The 15,276-nt window shown below is 43.8% G+C and overlaps 1 protein-coding gene across 7 annotated transcripts in view; it reads left to right on the top strand.

Annotated features, from left to right (window-relative positions):
- Window positions 1–6,128, top strand: part of LOC116087347 (cilia- and flagella-associated protein 53) — an 89,858-nt gene extending 83,730 nt beyond the window's left edge. For all 7 annotated transcript variants that reach the window (XM_031366027.1, XM_031366030.1, XM_031366028.1 and 4 more), the window contains one exon: window positions 5,677–6,128. In XM_031366027.1, coding sequence (XP_031221887.1) covers window positions 5,677–5,905 — 229 coding nt within the window. In that variant the 3' untranslated portion in view covers window positions 5,906–6,128. The remainder of the gene's footprint in view (window positions 1–5,676) is intronic.
- Window positions 6,129–15,276: the final 9,148 nt, after the last annotated feature.

Genomic DNA, 15,276 nt, shown 5'->3' on the forward strand with positions numbered 1-15,276 from the left:
CCCCCCATAGCTTGAAGCTATATGTACATTCACTCTCTCTTTGGGCTGAGGGTTGTGCTCTCTAGTTCTCTCATTTGCTCCTTTCCTTTTCTCACACTCATGCACTCAGTGTTCTTTTTCTTCTTACACACACACACACACACACACACACACACACACACACACCACACACTCTCTCACTCACTCTCACACCATACTCTCTCTCCACACACACCTCATATTCTCTCTCCTCACATTCTCCACACACTCTCCTCACATTCTTTCTTCACTCACTTTACATTCACCTTACACACCCCCCATGTGTACCTCACTCTCCATACTTGCTCTCTCAACTTTCTCTTGCCCCAGTCTTTTATTGTTATTCCAAAAGCAAGTAGAAAAAAAAGGCATTGCATAATCATTGCCAAATCAAATTCAAAAGAATAACCACATCCCACAAAGAATCAAGAATTAGAATTGTTCCTCAAAGTTTCAAGCTTCCCCTATTCCCAGGCCCGTGGACAAAATAATTACAAATTGCAAATTTATCATTATTTAAACTTTAACTTTTGACTTCAGAGCTCAGCGCCCCAAGGTCAGCTACTTGCATCTTCCTGTGAAGCTCTAATGATAAATGAATTTGCAAAGCTGCCAGGCAGTGCCCAGAAAGAATCACGTTAACCCTTAATTCAGCAGTTCTGCTAGCTTTCTGCTTCTGTACATTGTACACAACGACTTTCCTAAGAGTCCCAGCATTTTGACTTAATTTTACTAATATATTTTATGTATTCTATACTTTCTTACCCATACATATCCAAAGGAGACCAGGAACTACTCTCAAATGTTGTACAAAACTCATTTTATAACTTCAATAGTTTTTTTCCCTTTCTGAATTAAAGTATCCCATGTTTATGTTCCCTTATTCCATGATTGTGGCTCGTATACTAATGCTTTTTCATAATTCTAGTAAATTCCTTCACTTTCTGGTAATGGACCCTGTATGACTCTAGCAGTATGTGGCTCTGTTTCATTTTCTAATATTTCTAAACATCACTTCTTCAAACTTTCTTTGCAAGCCAAACACTAACCTGTAACTACCATTGTGTATTCATTACATTGTTTCCAAGATGAGAGCACACAACATGCACCTGGGCCATCAGGACTGTGCTGTGCTGTGCTGTGCCCCTATGCCTAAATTTTTAATTGTTTAAGAATCATTACATCAAGGAACCTCTAGTTTCACAGAATTCACCAGAGCAGAGGAGAAGGGAGTAGGAAAGTCAGATAAAATAGAATAATTATGCATTCCAAGGCCAACTGAAAAGTAGTTGTACAAATGAAATCCATACAGCCTTTGTCCAGAGCTAAGTTTAGGAGAGATGGAAACAATCTTTCTTTTACAAAGAGCTGCAGGCTACTGAGATGTCTCCATCCCTGCCTACTGCACGCAGTCCCTTATTTCAGATGGCAGGTCCCCTGGAGGGATGTGTCTCCTGCTTCTCAGGGTCCCAGATGCCATCCTTTTTTACAAGGAGTTGCTGAGGGCATCTGAGATGTCTTCACCCCGGCCTGCTGTGGGCAGTTCTTGTCATGGTATGGTGTCCCCAGCAGTTTTGGTTAGTATTTTCCTGATGGCAAAAGATACTGAATATTTCTTCAAGTGTTTCTCAGCCAATTGAGTTTTATCTTTTGAGAATTATGTTTAGATTTGTACCCCACTTTTTAAATTTAAATTAGGTTGTTTTCTTGCTATCTAGTTTTTTAGTTCTTTATATATTTTGGATATTAACCCTCTTTGGATATTGACTGTGTAGTGCATAAAAATCTTTTCCCATTCTATAGGCTGCCAATGTGTATAGTATCATTTGCCATTATAGAAGTTTTTCAGTTTTATTAAGTGCTTATTTTGCCAAGGATCAGCCTCGGCTTGGAGAAGGGTTCCCGAGGAAGGGGTGTTTGGGAACAATGAAAAGAACAACTTAAAATCAATTATAAGTACAAGTTGACTTCTCTGTATTCTGCTCAAGATGGCTCTCTAGACAGACATCTAGATTTGTCAGCTCTTGTACACCAAAAGCTAGTCTTTTATTTGCATGCCATTCAGTCATTACCCAGGTTCCCTTTTGATTATCACATTAATTCAACATTTTATGTCCTTAGTTCCTGATTCTTTGAAAAGGCAGAAAATTCATTTTTTTTTAAACATAGCAAATGAAGATCTGCCTTCCTTTGTAAGCACAGACAATAAGCTAGCTGGGTGGGATCTGGCTCTGAGATCACCATTCTCATCATGCCTGAGCCTAAACTCACTCTGTACCAGGCTGACCTCAAACTCAGAAATCTACATGCCTGTGTAAGTATAAACAATAAATTTAGCTGGGTGGGACCTTGCCCTGTAATCACTATTCCCCAAATTTCTTTATTTCTTCCTTAATAAATGTCTGACAAGCTGGCTCATTCGTGTATCTCTCTCTATTCTTTTAGGACCATGAAGCCCATCATAAAATTCATATTGCATTTTTATATTTTGCATAGTTGAGAAAGTATATATTCTTGTACTCATGTTTTCAGAGTCCTTTCCCACAGCCTTAATGGCTGTTCTGAAGGTCACAAAGTTTAACATTTTGTTAAGGAATACATTCTCACCTTCCAGGCTCATGCTGTTTTTAATTATCATGGAGTCATTAACCTTAACAGGGAGAACATTCCTGAAGGAGGAACATAAAAATATGTACATTATTACCTGAACACTCATGGAGGCCCACACCCTGTCATCTCTACTCCAGGGGTGAGAATTGTGCTACACCATTCCTTTCACAGCCATGCAGGACTTGGCAATATTTATTAATTGTTGATCTTGAGGCAGGCAGATTTCTGAGTTCGAGGCCAGCCTGGTCTACAGAGTGAGTTCCAGGACAGCCAGGGCTACACAGAGAAACCCTGTCTTCAAAAAACAAAAACAAAAACAAACAAACAAAAAATTGTTGATCTTAGTGCTTGTGCTAACAATGTTCTGTTCCGGAAGTCTTTTCCTATGCCAATGAGTTGAAAGCTATTCTTCACTTTCTCTTCTATCTGGTTCATTGTATCTGGTTTTATGTTGAGGTGTTGCATATAGTTTTCCATTCTACCAACCTTTAGCTCCAAGAAGTGCCCGAGGTACCAGCCCCCTCTCAGCTTCCCTTAAATCCTCGGATAAAAGACACAGACACACAGATTTTCAATTTCAATTTGCCTTCTGGCACAGTAGCGTTGCGCTACTATCTCCCTCCTGGAAAAGCTTGCCCTCCAACTCATGGCGAACTCTGTCCTCTTCCCTTGCTTTCCCCTGACTGCCTCCAAGGGACCCTACCCTGTCCATGTAGCAATTGTCCCAAGCCAGATCAAGAACCAATTGGTGAACAAGACTTTAGCAACAGAACCACTCCCTACATTGAGGTCTTTGATCCATTTGGAGTTGAGTTTTATGCAGAGTGGTAACTATGGATCTATTTGGATTCTACATACAGACATCCAGTTTGACCAGCACCATTTGTTGAAGATGCTGGCCTATTGTACCTCACTACTTAGGTTTGTAGTTTACTATGTCTAGATAGCTGCTCTGAGCTCAGCACAAAATGGGGGACTCCATTTTCTTAGTAGGGCTTCCCTTTTCCTGCCTGATCTGGGGATCCCAATCCTCAGTCTTCTACCTCAGAAATGTCACAGTCTGTGGCAAACCTACAAGCTCAACTTCCTCTTTTCCTATAAGAATCTGCCCAGCAAGATTCCTAGAATGTCTCTCCATATGAATGAGGCATTCACAGAACTGTAAACTCCAGAAACTTTACCCTAAGAAGAACTCCTTCTCACTCTCCAAGGTTCATATATAGCCTTTGTTCACCCTGAATGAAGTGTATCTGCACATGCTGTTTCATTGAAAATCAGCTAAGAGAGCTGTCATTGAGCGCTGTCTAAAAGAGCTGTAACACTGAAATCCTCCTGGGAGGCTTCTGTCAACCCATCCCTCCACCCACACTCACTTCTGGCAGGACTAGGATCCTGAGAACCTCACCTGTTGGAGAGGATGAGAAACCATAGCTGGCCTCCAACACACTCACACTGGCCTTTATTCCAATGTGCATTCCTGGCTTGTTTATAAAAATGCAAGTGTCCATGGGTTGTGTAGACTTATTCCTTTAATCAATGTAAATGCCACATTTGTTTTTGTTTTAGACACAAGAAGAGGGTATCAGATCTCATTACAGATGGTTGTGAGCCACCATGTGGTTGCTGGGATTTGAACCTTTGGAAGAACAGTCAGTGCTCTTAACCACTGAGCCATCTCTCCAGCCCTGTTCTTAGGGTTTTCGTTTCCAGATTTCCTTCAGTTTGGATTTCTTTATTAATTCTATTTTCACTTTGAGGTCTTGAACTGTTTTGTTCATTTCCTTCTGATGTTTGTCTGTGTTTTCAGGGATTTCTTTAAGGGATTTATTCATTTCCTCCTTAAGGAGCTCCATCATATTCATACAGGCAATGTATGAATGTATGTCTTGGGTTTCAGCCATCTTGCATTTCTCCAGGCCTACTGTAGTAGTTTCTTGAGTTCTGTCAGGGACATAGTTTCTTGGCTCTTGTGTGTTTATGCTGGCATCTAGGTATCTGGGTTTGGGAAGATTGTTATTTGAGATGCTGATATCTGTGTGGTCCAGTGGAGACAGAGGCAGAGGAGTGGGGGTGCAACGGGTGTGCTTCCACAGAGCTGGGGATGAGACTGGGGGAGGTGAAGATCTGCACTTTGCCTACCTGCTTCCCTGGCTGGTGTGGCCCACATGCTCCCTGGGAATAGCTGCTTGTGGGTGGGGCTGGGATTATGGGATAAGTGGGAAGAAGGGAGGCTGGAGAAGAAAGGCTACAGGATCCATTAGAGATGGGGGTCAGAGAGCAAGGAGAAGGCCCCAGCCGGTGTTCTGCTACAGAGCTGCGAATGGGACTGTTGGGAGTGTGGTAGAGAGCTGTCTGTGCTTATTGTTCCGATGAGGGTTTAAGGTGGTGACACAGCCATTCCATCAGTATCACTATGGAACAACTAACTGGAGTTGCCTTTTTTATTTATTAAAACAAGTATTTGGGGCTAGAGAGATGGCTCAGCGGGTAAGAGCACCGATTGCTCTTCCGAAGGTCCTGAGTTCAAATCCCAGCAACCACATGGTGACTCACAACCACCCATAATGACATCTGACGCCCTCTTCTGGTGTGTCTGAAGACAGCTACAGTGTACTTATAATAAATACGTAATAAATAAATCTTAAATAAACAAGCATTTATCTTTATTGTATATGTGTCCATGTTTTGCCACTATCACACGTGTGCCTGGCGACCTGAAGCCAGAAGAGGGTATTGGAATCCTTGGAACTGGAGCTACAGATGGTTGTGACCTATAACTTGGGTGCTAGGAACTGAACTTGGGTCCTCTGGGAGAGCAGTCAGTGCTCTCAACTTCTGAGCCATCTCTCCAGCATTGGAGTTTCTTAAAATATTAAAAATCAGAACTGTCAGGGGACCTAACAGTCCCAGTTCTCGGTCTCAGAGTGGATATTTATGTGACCATATTAATGGAGACATTAAGTATACACATTATATTTCATGATAATGGTATAAATCAATCCAAACGGGAACTTTTAACGTTACACTTTGTTATCTTTAAAACATTAGGCGCTGCGCTCTGGCTGAGGAGTACAGGAACCACCTTCAGATGCAGATTGCCCATCAGCAGCAGGCTCGAGAAGCACAGAAGGAAGAGGAACGCCAGGAATTTGAAGCGGGGCTGGCAGCAAACCAAGCCTCCATGGACAAAATACAGAAAATCCTGTCCGAGCATCAAGCTCTGTCCCAGGCCGTTCACCCCATGCGCAGGGGTTACCCTGACACACCTCCTCTATAGTTTTATACAAATCAGTGCATGTTTTCTGGGCCTTTCAATATTTTTAACTACACCTTTTGACTAATGGATAAACTCTTATCCTCTGAGTTTGTATACTTTACTAGACATAGTTTCCTTTCTTCAAGTAAATTTGATCTTTGGATACTAGTTAATGCTACATTGCTATAGGAACTACCTAACATTGTTAACTTGAAAAGAATAAAGGTTTATTTCAGCTTCTGGTTGCAGTGGGTTGCTGTAGAGTTTGTGTGGTGTTACAGGGTGCACAACTGTTGTTTGCTGCTTTACCAAAACCATGGAGACAGGGATTAGTAAAGAAAACAGGTTTGTTTATAATCTGGGCCATGTTCTGGCTCCCCTGTTGTCATAAACCACTGACCAAAAGTAACCTGGGAAAGGATGTGTTTGTCTTATACTTCCAGACCACATCCATCACTGTGGGAAATGAGGCTCAAGGCAGGCAGGTCCCTGAGAAAGAGACCTTCAAGGGACATGTTGCTGGAGCACTTTCTGGCTCAATCACAAACTTATGATTCACCTTAGCTTCTTCTACAGCCTAGGAAAGTGCTGCCCACAGTGGGCTGGGCCCTCCTGCATCAACTAATCATCAAGACAATCCTCCACAGACATGGCCACAGGCCAATCTGGTCTAGGCAGTCTCTGGGTATAGGTTTCTTCTCTCAGAGGATTCTAAGCTGTGTCAAGGGGTAAGAAAGCCAGCCAGGACAGACCAGAATTGGATGGTCTTGTTTTTTTAGTTTCTCTTTTTAGAAATGAAGGGCTAGAATCCAGACGAGACTTCTACTCAGGCCACAATCCCTGTAGTTCTTCTCCTCTCAGAGACACTGACAGGTGTCTGTGACTCTTCAGCTGACAGACTACCAAGTGCCCAAATTTCTTACCTGGGAAAGTGAGTTTACAGTAAAGGAAATATTGGGTGGGAGTGGATCACAGTTCTGATCCCCACTTCTTTCCGGTCTCCTACCTGAGACAGCAAGAGCTTGGCTATAGGCTTGTGCTAAGACCACCCACATATTCAGAAATCTACAAGAGAAAATACCGTTGTCCACCGTGTGTGTGTGAGTCTGTCATCTCTCCCCACCCCTTTCTCTTCCTCGGAATATGATGATGACTGATTGTATTTCTGTCTGTGGAGCTGGACTAGAGAGAGGGAAGCTTAGCCAGGTGCAGATGGGTTCACTGTAGGATCCCAGTTGGCAAAGAGTTCACAGGAAATAAACACCCAAAACAGCTTCAGAGAACTTGTTTGTTTTTGTGTGGGGAGGGAGAATGGGGTTTTTGTGGCTGTGTACCATTGGCCAGGGTAGGGATGTTGGAAAATACTTCATCTACATACTCAGGGGCTATAGGATCCTGGTGGAAAAAACTTTATAAAGTTAAACAAGAAGTTTTGACTGAGAGCTGTCAGCCATTATGCTTCTACATCTGCCTACAGTGATCATCATTTATTAAAATTTCTATTTGGAAAAAAAAATAAAGAAAAAATTTAAAGGATTAAGTATGATAGTTCCTCAAGCCTGGTCACCTGTTTGATCCCTGGAATCCAAGATGGAAGGAGGTCACAGACACCTAAAAGCTTTCCTCTATCCAAACACACCCAGCAGTCAGGCTGGTGTGATTGATGAAATGCCATCATTCCCTGAGTCCATTTGTGTTTACATTGACAGGTCCCTGCTCTAGCACCAACCCTCTCCTGGAAATAGTCACGTGTGCTGCAACACACTTGAGATTTTCATGACCTTGACAATGGTCCAGATATGCTAACAAGAATAATCAATGTTTACGCAAATGTAATGTAAATGGAAATAACTGGAAAATGTATAAGTGAAACGTAACTGTCATGTTATATCTGAAACAATTACTATGTTCTTCCAGAAACAAACATTTCAAAGCTATTCTGACTCTCGTCTAACTTTGCTGTGAGATATTGAAAGAGTTAAATTTAAAACTTGTGCTGGCTAATGAGAAAATTGTAGGTTTCAGAAAAACACAGTGGACCAAGGTCGAATATGTCCAAATAAGCCTGGGCAAAAGCAAGCTGTTACTAACAGGCCAAAAAGATATAGAAGAGAAAGCATGCAAGGACATGTCTGGGCAGACACTGAGTAGTGGGCCATCTGGTCCTCTTAGATATGGTTTAAGGTCAGATTCTCTGTTGACTCAGATTAACACCAACCTTAGGAATTTTCCACTCTGTTCTGCACGTAATATAGTTGATATTTGAACTAGCCAATCATGTATAGCCACACTGATTCCTTTGTTCCCCCAGACCTTTTTCCTATATAAACCCCTAACCCCTGAGCCTCGTGGTCGATTCTGCTGTCTCCTGTGTGAGACATGAGTCGAACCAGAGCTCCGAAAATTAAACTGCCTCATGTGTTTACATCAAAATGGTCTCTCGTGATTCCTTGGGTGCGCATACTCCCGAGACTTGAGTGGAGTGTAGTTTTTGTCTTTGCCGAGCTGTGAATCGGGGTTAATGATAGAGTCGAGAAAGGAACCCTGGACTCAGAGGTTTCAATTATAACACCTTATTTATTCATAAACAGCAATAAACAAGTAAATGGCTAAATGTGATCACATTGGTGCACAAATGCATGCTAACCTCCGGTTGGGCTGATGTCATAGCCTTAGCCTGCATTTGGCAGCAAGTCAGGTAAGCCACAATAGCTCCTGCTGCTTTTTGGGTTCCACTGGAGCTGGACCTGCACGATACAAGCTTGTCTCCTTTGGCAGTGGGCATCCTTGTGGATTCGTCTCTCAGTGCAACGGCGTCTCTGTTGGACTCCAGAATTGAGTGAGTTGTGGTGGCCAGATTGGAGCTAATTTCAGCCAACCATAACTAAGGCGTTTACACATTCCCTCCCTTACTCCCACCTTATCACATTCAAGTGCACACACTCTATGGCTTGGTTTCCATGGCTGCCTGGGGCCATGGCTCTGAGCCAGGGCTCAGCAGGGCAGCTTTACCTCCTGGGCCACGAGATCCTTATAGCCTTGCAGTCTGAACCCCTGAGTTTTGGTACCAAGAGACATGGAGGCATCATCACCAGTGAATGAAGGACTCACATGCTTTCAATTGGCTTAATCAGTATGGCTGTCTGCACATTTCTAAGTTGGTCTATTTCAATTCCACATACACTAGTAATGAATAAAACAGGTAGGGTGTTTGTAGGCAAAAGGACCAAGAATAGAACGCCCTGCTCCTGGCCTGACTTCAAGCTTCTAGACTTGGAAATCCCCACCCCCATGACTCGGCGTTCATGGCCAAAGTTCATGGACGGCAATACGCAGGTTCTTATGTACTTTTCTACTAGCTCTGTGTGCATGTTCTGAAAACACTATAAAAAGCCTTCCCCTCCTCCCAGCCCTCTGCTGTCTCTGCTCCTGTCAAAGGCCTATGCCATTCTGTTTTTCTCCCCCAAAATCTCTGGTGTGATGTGAGGTTTGCCGCATGCTATGACTTTGTGTTACACCTCCCTACTGCCAAGGTGCCCTTCGGGCAGAAAAGCCCTTATAGTGTGCTTCATGAGTAATCCCAGCACTCAGAAGGTAAAAGAAAGTGGCTTTCTGTGAATTCTAGGACAGCCTAGTCTACATTGGGAGTTTCTGGCCAGCCAGGGCTACATAATGAGACCTTGTCTCAAAATAAAAACAAAGTACAAAATAAAAAGCTTTTGTAACAGTTTTTGTCTGATACTTTTGCTTTGTTTTGTTTTGAGGCAGGATTTCTCTGTCTCTCTGGGTGTCTGGAACTAGCTCTGTAGACCAGGCTTGCCAGGAACTCCCATAGACCCACCTCGATCTGCCTAATAAATACTTTTACTGTGTTCTTAGCCTTCTTTTTCCCAGCACAACAAATCAACAGGTTTGTCGCGTCTGCCCAAGTGAGCTTGCAGGCCTGATTTAAAGTACATTAGGGAATCCTGGGATAGGTGCCCCGACCAGCAAGAAAGACACAAATCGAGCTCTTCCTTTTAGCAGTTTATTCAGGAACCTTTTTTTTACAGTGCTTCTCCTCCTGCTTCTACTGATACTTCTGCCTCTCCTGCCTCTCTGGAGCCCTTACTTAAGCCCCGCCTTCCTGCCTCTGGGGAGCCACTTAAGCCCCACCTTCCTGCTATCTAAACCCCGCCTTCCAGCCCACCCTCGGCCGTTAAGTACTCCCAAGCTTAGCCAATCCCAATGGGCCACGTGGTAAAAGCAGATAGGTCACCAGATGTGGAAGCAGCAAGCTTAGCCAAATGAGGGCTTGTTTATGAGACCACTCGCTCTTGGGGTGCAGCTGAAAACAGCTCTCCACACAGGTTGAACCACTGATTCAGTTGATGTTGTACCCAGTTTTTTTTTTTTTTTTGACCCCACAGGAAAAGGGACCACAAACAGCGAGCTGTCAGAAGTTCAGAGATAGATAGGAGGGCTGAAAAAGACGACAGGAAGTTGGGATCAAGAAGTCTGTATGACGTCTTGTGATGACTTACACAAGTTTGTTATGCAACACAGCATCGTATGTACTGTTTCCAGGTGAAATTGGACAGGTGGGGATAGTAGACAACTGTCATACAATGGGACAGAATCAGTAAGAAGCTAATCAAGCAATGTTGTACAAAGGGAATGCAAGAGTCCATGATTCATCAAAGAATGATACCCCATCCTCAAATAGTATGTAAACACAGAGTGTTTTACTCTGCAGAAGTTCAGCATGCTGGGGTCTCCTGTTATCAAGATAGAGAGAAAACCAAGTGAGCTTGCAGGCCTGATTTAAAGTACATTAGGGAATCCTGGGATAGGTGACCTATATATTAATATGTTGGGTCTATCTCTACAAACATTCCGTTACCGGGGTTTAGGGGCTGGAAACTTGCTGGAGAAGTCTGGAAACTGTTGCTGAAGAAGTAGCTGAGGAAGTCTGGAAATTGCTGCTGACCTGTTTGTTGTTCAAGCTAGGTGGTGGGGCAGCTTTTGAGGCCTGGATTTGCCTGGAATTGCCCACTTCTTGGACACAGAGATTTAGGCCTCTGAAGCCTGTCAAGGCATCAGCCTACCTAGCCTTCTCAGGAACTGTAAAAGTTTAGGACATTTTTATGCCTGCCATTGCTCTGAATAACCACATGGAAACCCATATATTTATTAATAACTTCTAGCACTATAGCTGGGCAGATTCTGAGCTATTCTAACCTGTGGTATTCTGCCACTCTGCCCCGTTGCCGATTCCAGAAGCGAAAGAAAGCTGTGACAGGCCCAGAGCTTAGACCACCTTCCTGTGGCGTGAATCACCAGCGGCGGCCCCTGAGATCAAATGGGGACTTTGCAGCTTGAACATCAAAGGAACTGAAACTAATGAAACTCAGCTGTTCCTGCCAGAACTATGTTTGAAGGGTATTGTGTATTCAGACTGGGATGCTGTTTTCCTTTTTAACACGTCTATGCTAAAAACCAAAAATCGTTTTGGTTTCGATTCTGCCTGTGCCATATAAACCCATCTTTCTCTAGTAAAGACGCACCTTGATAAATCTTCTTGGTGTGGTTTCTTTGTCTCCTCCCTCACCCGCTTGTTTCCACAGGTACTCAATTATCCCAGTTCGTGAACACCCACAGAGAGACAGACTGCGGGTCGGTCTCCCTCACTAAACCAACAATGCTGGCCTGAAGCTACTTCCCAGCTGCCCCAGCCCATGGGGTGATCAAAAGGGAACCGGGAGGAGGGGGTCACCTGGAAGAGAATGGGGGGCAAGAGATGCAAAGAACAAACAGCAAGTCAGGAAGTCTGATGAGGCTGACAAATTTTAATTTTTCTCACCACAGTTATATATATACTCATTGAAGCAGGATAGGAGGTGAGGGGAGGGAGTAAGATCATTTTGTCTTCGGGGAATGCAGGTGCTCTCAGGACCAGGAAATTGGCTAGGTGAAAAGTTCAGCAGGGGGAAACAGAATAGAACAGGTTGCTAGGTACCTGTCTATATGATCCATAGCTATTTTGTTCCCAACTGGGCTGGTAGTTAAGCACCTGTCTGCAAGACTCATAGATGTTTGATCTCATAGCAAAATGGATTGCTAGATACCTAACCACAAAATCTAGAGCAGGTTCTCATAACAAAGTGGGTTGCTAGGTACCTAACAGCAAGATTAATAGCTATTAGTTCACCGGGCGGTGGTGGCGCACGCCTTTAATCCCAGCACTTGGGAGGCAGAGGCAGGCGGATTTCTGAGTTCGAGGCCAGCCTGGTCTACAGAGTGAGTTCCAGAACAGAGAAACCCTGTCTCGACAAACAAACAAACAAAAAAAAATAGCTATTAGTTCTTATCTGTGCTGGTACTTTCCCACTGAGGCAGCTGTTAATTTTCAACTGGGTTAGTACTTTCTCACGGAGGCCAAGACTAAGCACTTATGGCTGACAGAGCAGTTAATGTTAAAACAAGGCTGCTCCCAACACCCAGCCACATGGCCCATTACTTGCCATCTTAATCTTGCTCTGGCCTCCTTCGTCTGTGTGATGATGGCAACTCCTGTCCTTTCCCCTGAGACTCTCCCTCTCAGGGCATGGAAGTCTTCCACGCAGCTATAGGCCATTCAGTAGGTAGGGAATAATGCTTTACAAAATACTGAGTCATACCAAGGTCTGGACTGCAACCAGATCTCTGGGTACAGAAATCAGCATATAAATGTGAAGAGATCGAAATAGCACGATAAACTCCATTTTGCTCTTCAAAACTCCATTTTGAGTTACTTGTCCTCAGAATGACACAGCCCCCCACCGCCACCTTGGGCTCTGAAAAAAAGACCACAAAATGTTCTTAGCAGTTGAAAATAGACATAACAACAGCTATGACCAGCTCACAATAACAGGATAACCTGGTCACAATAACAGGATGGACTAAGAAAATATGAGTCGTTCCTAGGTCAGGATGACCCTTTTAGATGTGTGGCCTTTCCTTGTGTGCCATGCCCACTCGTCTACTCCAGTAAAGTCTGCAGTATCAGGATTAAAAGCCTGATCATGGACCAGAGGCATTATGACTTCAAAGGGAGTTTGTACCTCCTAGGTATTCAGTCAGTCATTGGCATCTCCTAACTCAGACATGTTCCAGATTAGTCTTTCCAATTGTCAACATGTCTTCTTATTCAGGCATAAAAGTACCCCAAGTAATGATTCGTAAATAGCTAAAACTTAAGATTACACGTTTTTCCCTGGCCAGCACAGCATTCCAATATATCCTAATTTATTACTTATTGTTAGCTTGGAATTTCTCATAAGGAAACTGCCTTATCAGATAGGGTGTCCTCAGAGTTAGCAACAGAGGTCAGGCACTATTTCTACTGTAAACATAGTTAAATTCTCAGAACAGTCCCACAGAAGACAGAATTGTTTTACATACCAGAGAGTAATTGAAGGGCTACCCTCAATTAAGGGCATTCTCAGGAGCTACTAGATTGGGACTTCCTGGTGCTTGCTTCCAACAGACCCAGAGACTTAGCTTGGGACTGTCAAGATAGCCCCATCGGGAAGGGCATCACTGATCTTCTGCTTCACACCTGGATGCCTGATCTTACCGACCTTGATGTTACTGTCACTTGCCTACATGACTTCTGTCTTGCTGTCTGATCTTACTAACCTTGATGTGGCCCTCACCTGCCTACATGACTTTTGTCATTCGCTCTGTTTTCTGTATACTATATAAGCCTGGTTTTTACTTTGTGCACGTATTTAGACTTACACATTCAGAATCGAGCTTTGAGCCTCATGCAGTCTGCAGCCCCCCAGACCCAGAGCACTCGGGGTCGGTGTGTGTGTGTGTGTGTGTGTGTGTGTGCATCGCCTGTCTAGAAGAGGTGGCTGCTTTAGACCCAGTGTGTTTCAGTTGGCCTCAGATGTACCCCAACTTCTGAGCTGCCAGATTTTTCATTTCTCTTTTGTAATGACTGTGAAAGCTTTGGAGGAGAAACTTTAATCCAAGGGGCATGGATGCTGTCCTCCTGTCTGAGCTTCTTTAAAATCTGTAGCTTGATAGGGGCACCAATAAAGTAGTTTAGCCCATGGGGGGGTGAACATTGACTGAGAATGTCTGAAATTCCCAACTCAAGGCAGAGCCAGGAGGTTTGTGGGCCGTGGGGGGAGGAGAGGTAGAGTTAGCTTAGAGCTTAAGCAGAGTTTTCTCCACCTCTGTAAAGGAATCACAGAGTTACAAAGTTGTTGTGTTACTGGTGTGGGAAGGAAGCCAGAGGCTTATGCAGGTTTCCTCTGTTTTCTTGGCTGGGTCTGGAGAGTGCAGTATTGTTGAGCTGTGGGCCGGTTCCACTCAGATGGCGCCCGGGCGTGGGGCTCAGACACAGGGGAAATAGATAGAGAACACGCTGTCTCGCAGAGCTCTGCCTAAATAAAAAAGGAAAAGAAGAAAAGGACGTATGCCATTCTACACAATAGGTAATTGATGCTAGCACTGGCCATGTTTTTATAAGTCCGTGTAACAAGGGTACGGGGCTAGGCTGAATTGGTACTGACCCAGTGCGTGCACCATCTGAATGGAACTGTCCCGCAGCTCCACTCCAGTCTGGGTTCGCTTTAGCTGGAAGTTAGATATGGACCTGAAAAATGAAATGGTCGGGGGACAAAGAGAACGGACGCCAAGTAGGTTTATCAAGGCATCTATTTACTTGGGGATATTTTGAACATTTATAGGCAGGCAAGGACTGAAACCGAAAATCTCCAGGCAAAAGACAAATGCATAATGTAAACACGGCAGCAGACAAGAGATGCTAAACTCTGGAAACTCAAAGTTCTCAAGCAGGTAGGCCGCGTTTGCAAGTCAGCGAGTCCTCAGGCAAGTAGGCCTGTCAGCAGCTAGGTGTAATTTCCAGCCTCTCTTCTTCAAAGGCAACTACAGTGTAGTGGGCCATTATTTAGCCCCAGCAGGTGGCTGCCTCCAGGCTCAGGCTGTCAGCTCTGCTGTGGAGCTGAGGGGGTTGGGGGGTGGGCAGACAACAGAGAATGATAACAGATTTAAGAGCAGTTAATAGAGTAATTCAACCCATGAGCTCTTTACAGCTTGGAATTCCTTTATCTACTTTGTTATCAAGATCATGGCCTATAACAATAACTGAGTTGAAAGACTGCTTTTTCACAATACCCTTGATTGAGCAGGATGGGTTTACTTTGTCAGTAATTACTCTGAACAACAGAAGTCCCATAGAAAGTTACCATTGCAAGATGTTTCCACAGGTAATGCTAAATAGTTGAACTTAATGTCAATATTTTGTGCAACAACCATTAGAAACATGGATGACATTTTGTTGGCTGATTCTGATAAAAATGCTTTAGAGAAAATATTTAAGGAAGAAAATTCTGCCG

The sequence above is a fragment of the Mastomys coucha genome, unplaced genomic scaffold (assembly GCF_008632895.1).
Source record: "Mastomys coucha isolate ucsf_1 unplaced genomic scaffold, UCSF_Mcou_1 pScaffold13, whole genome shotgun sequence".
NCBI classification, from domain to species: domain Eukaryota; kingdom Metazoa; phylum Chordata; class Mammalia; order Rodentia; family Muridae; genus Mastomys; species Mastomys coucha.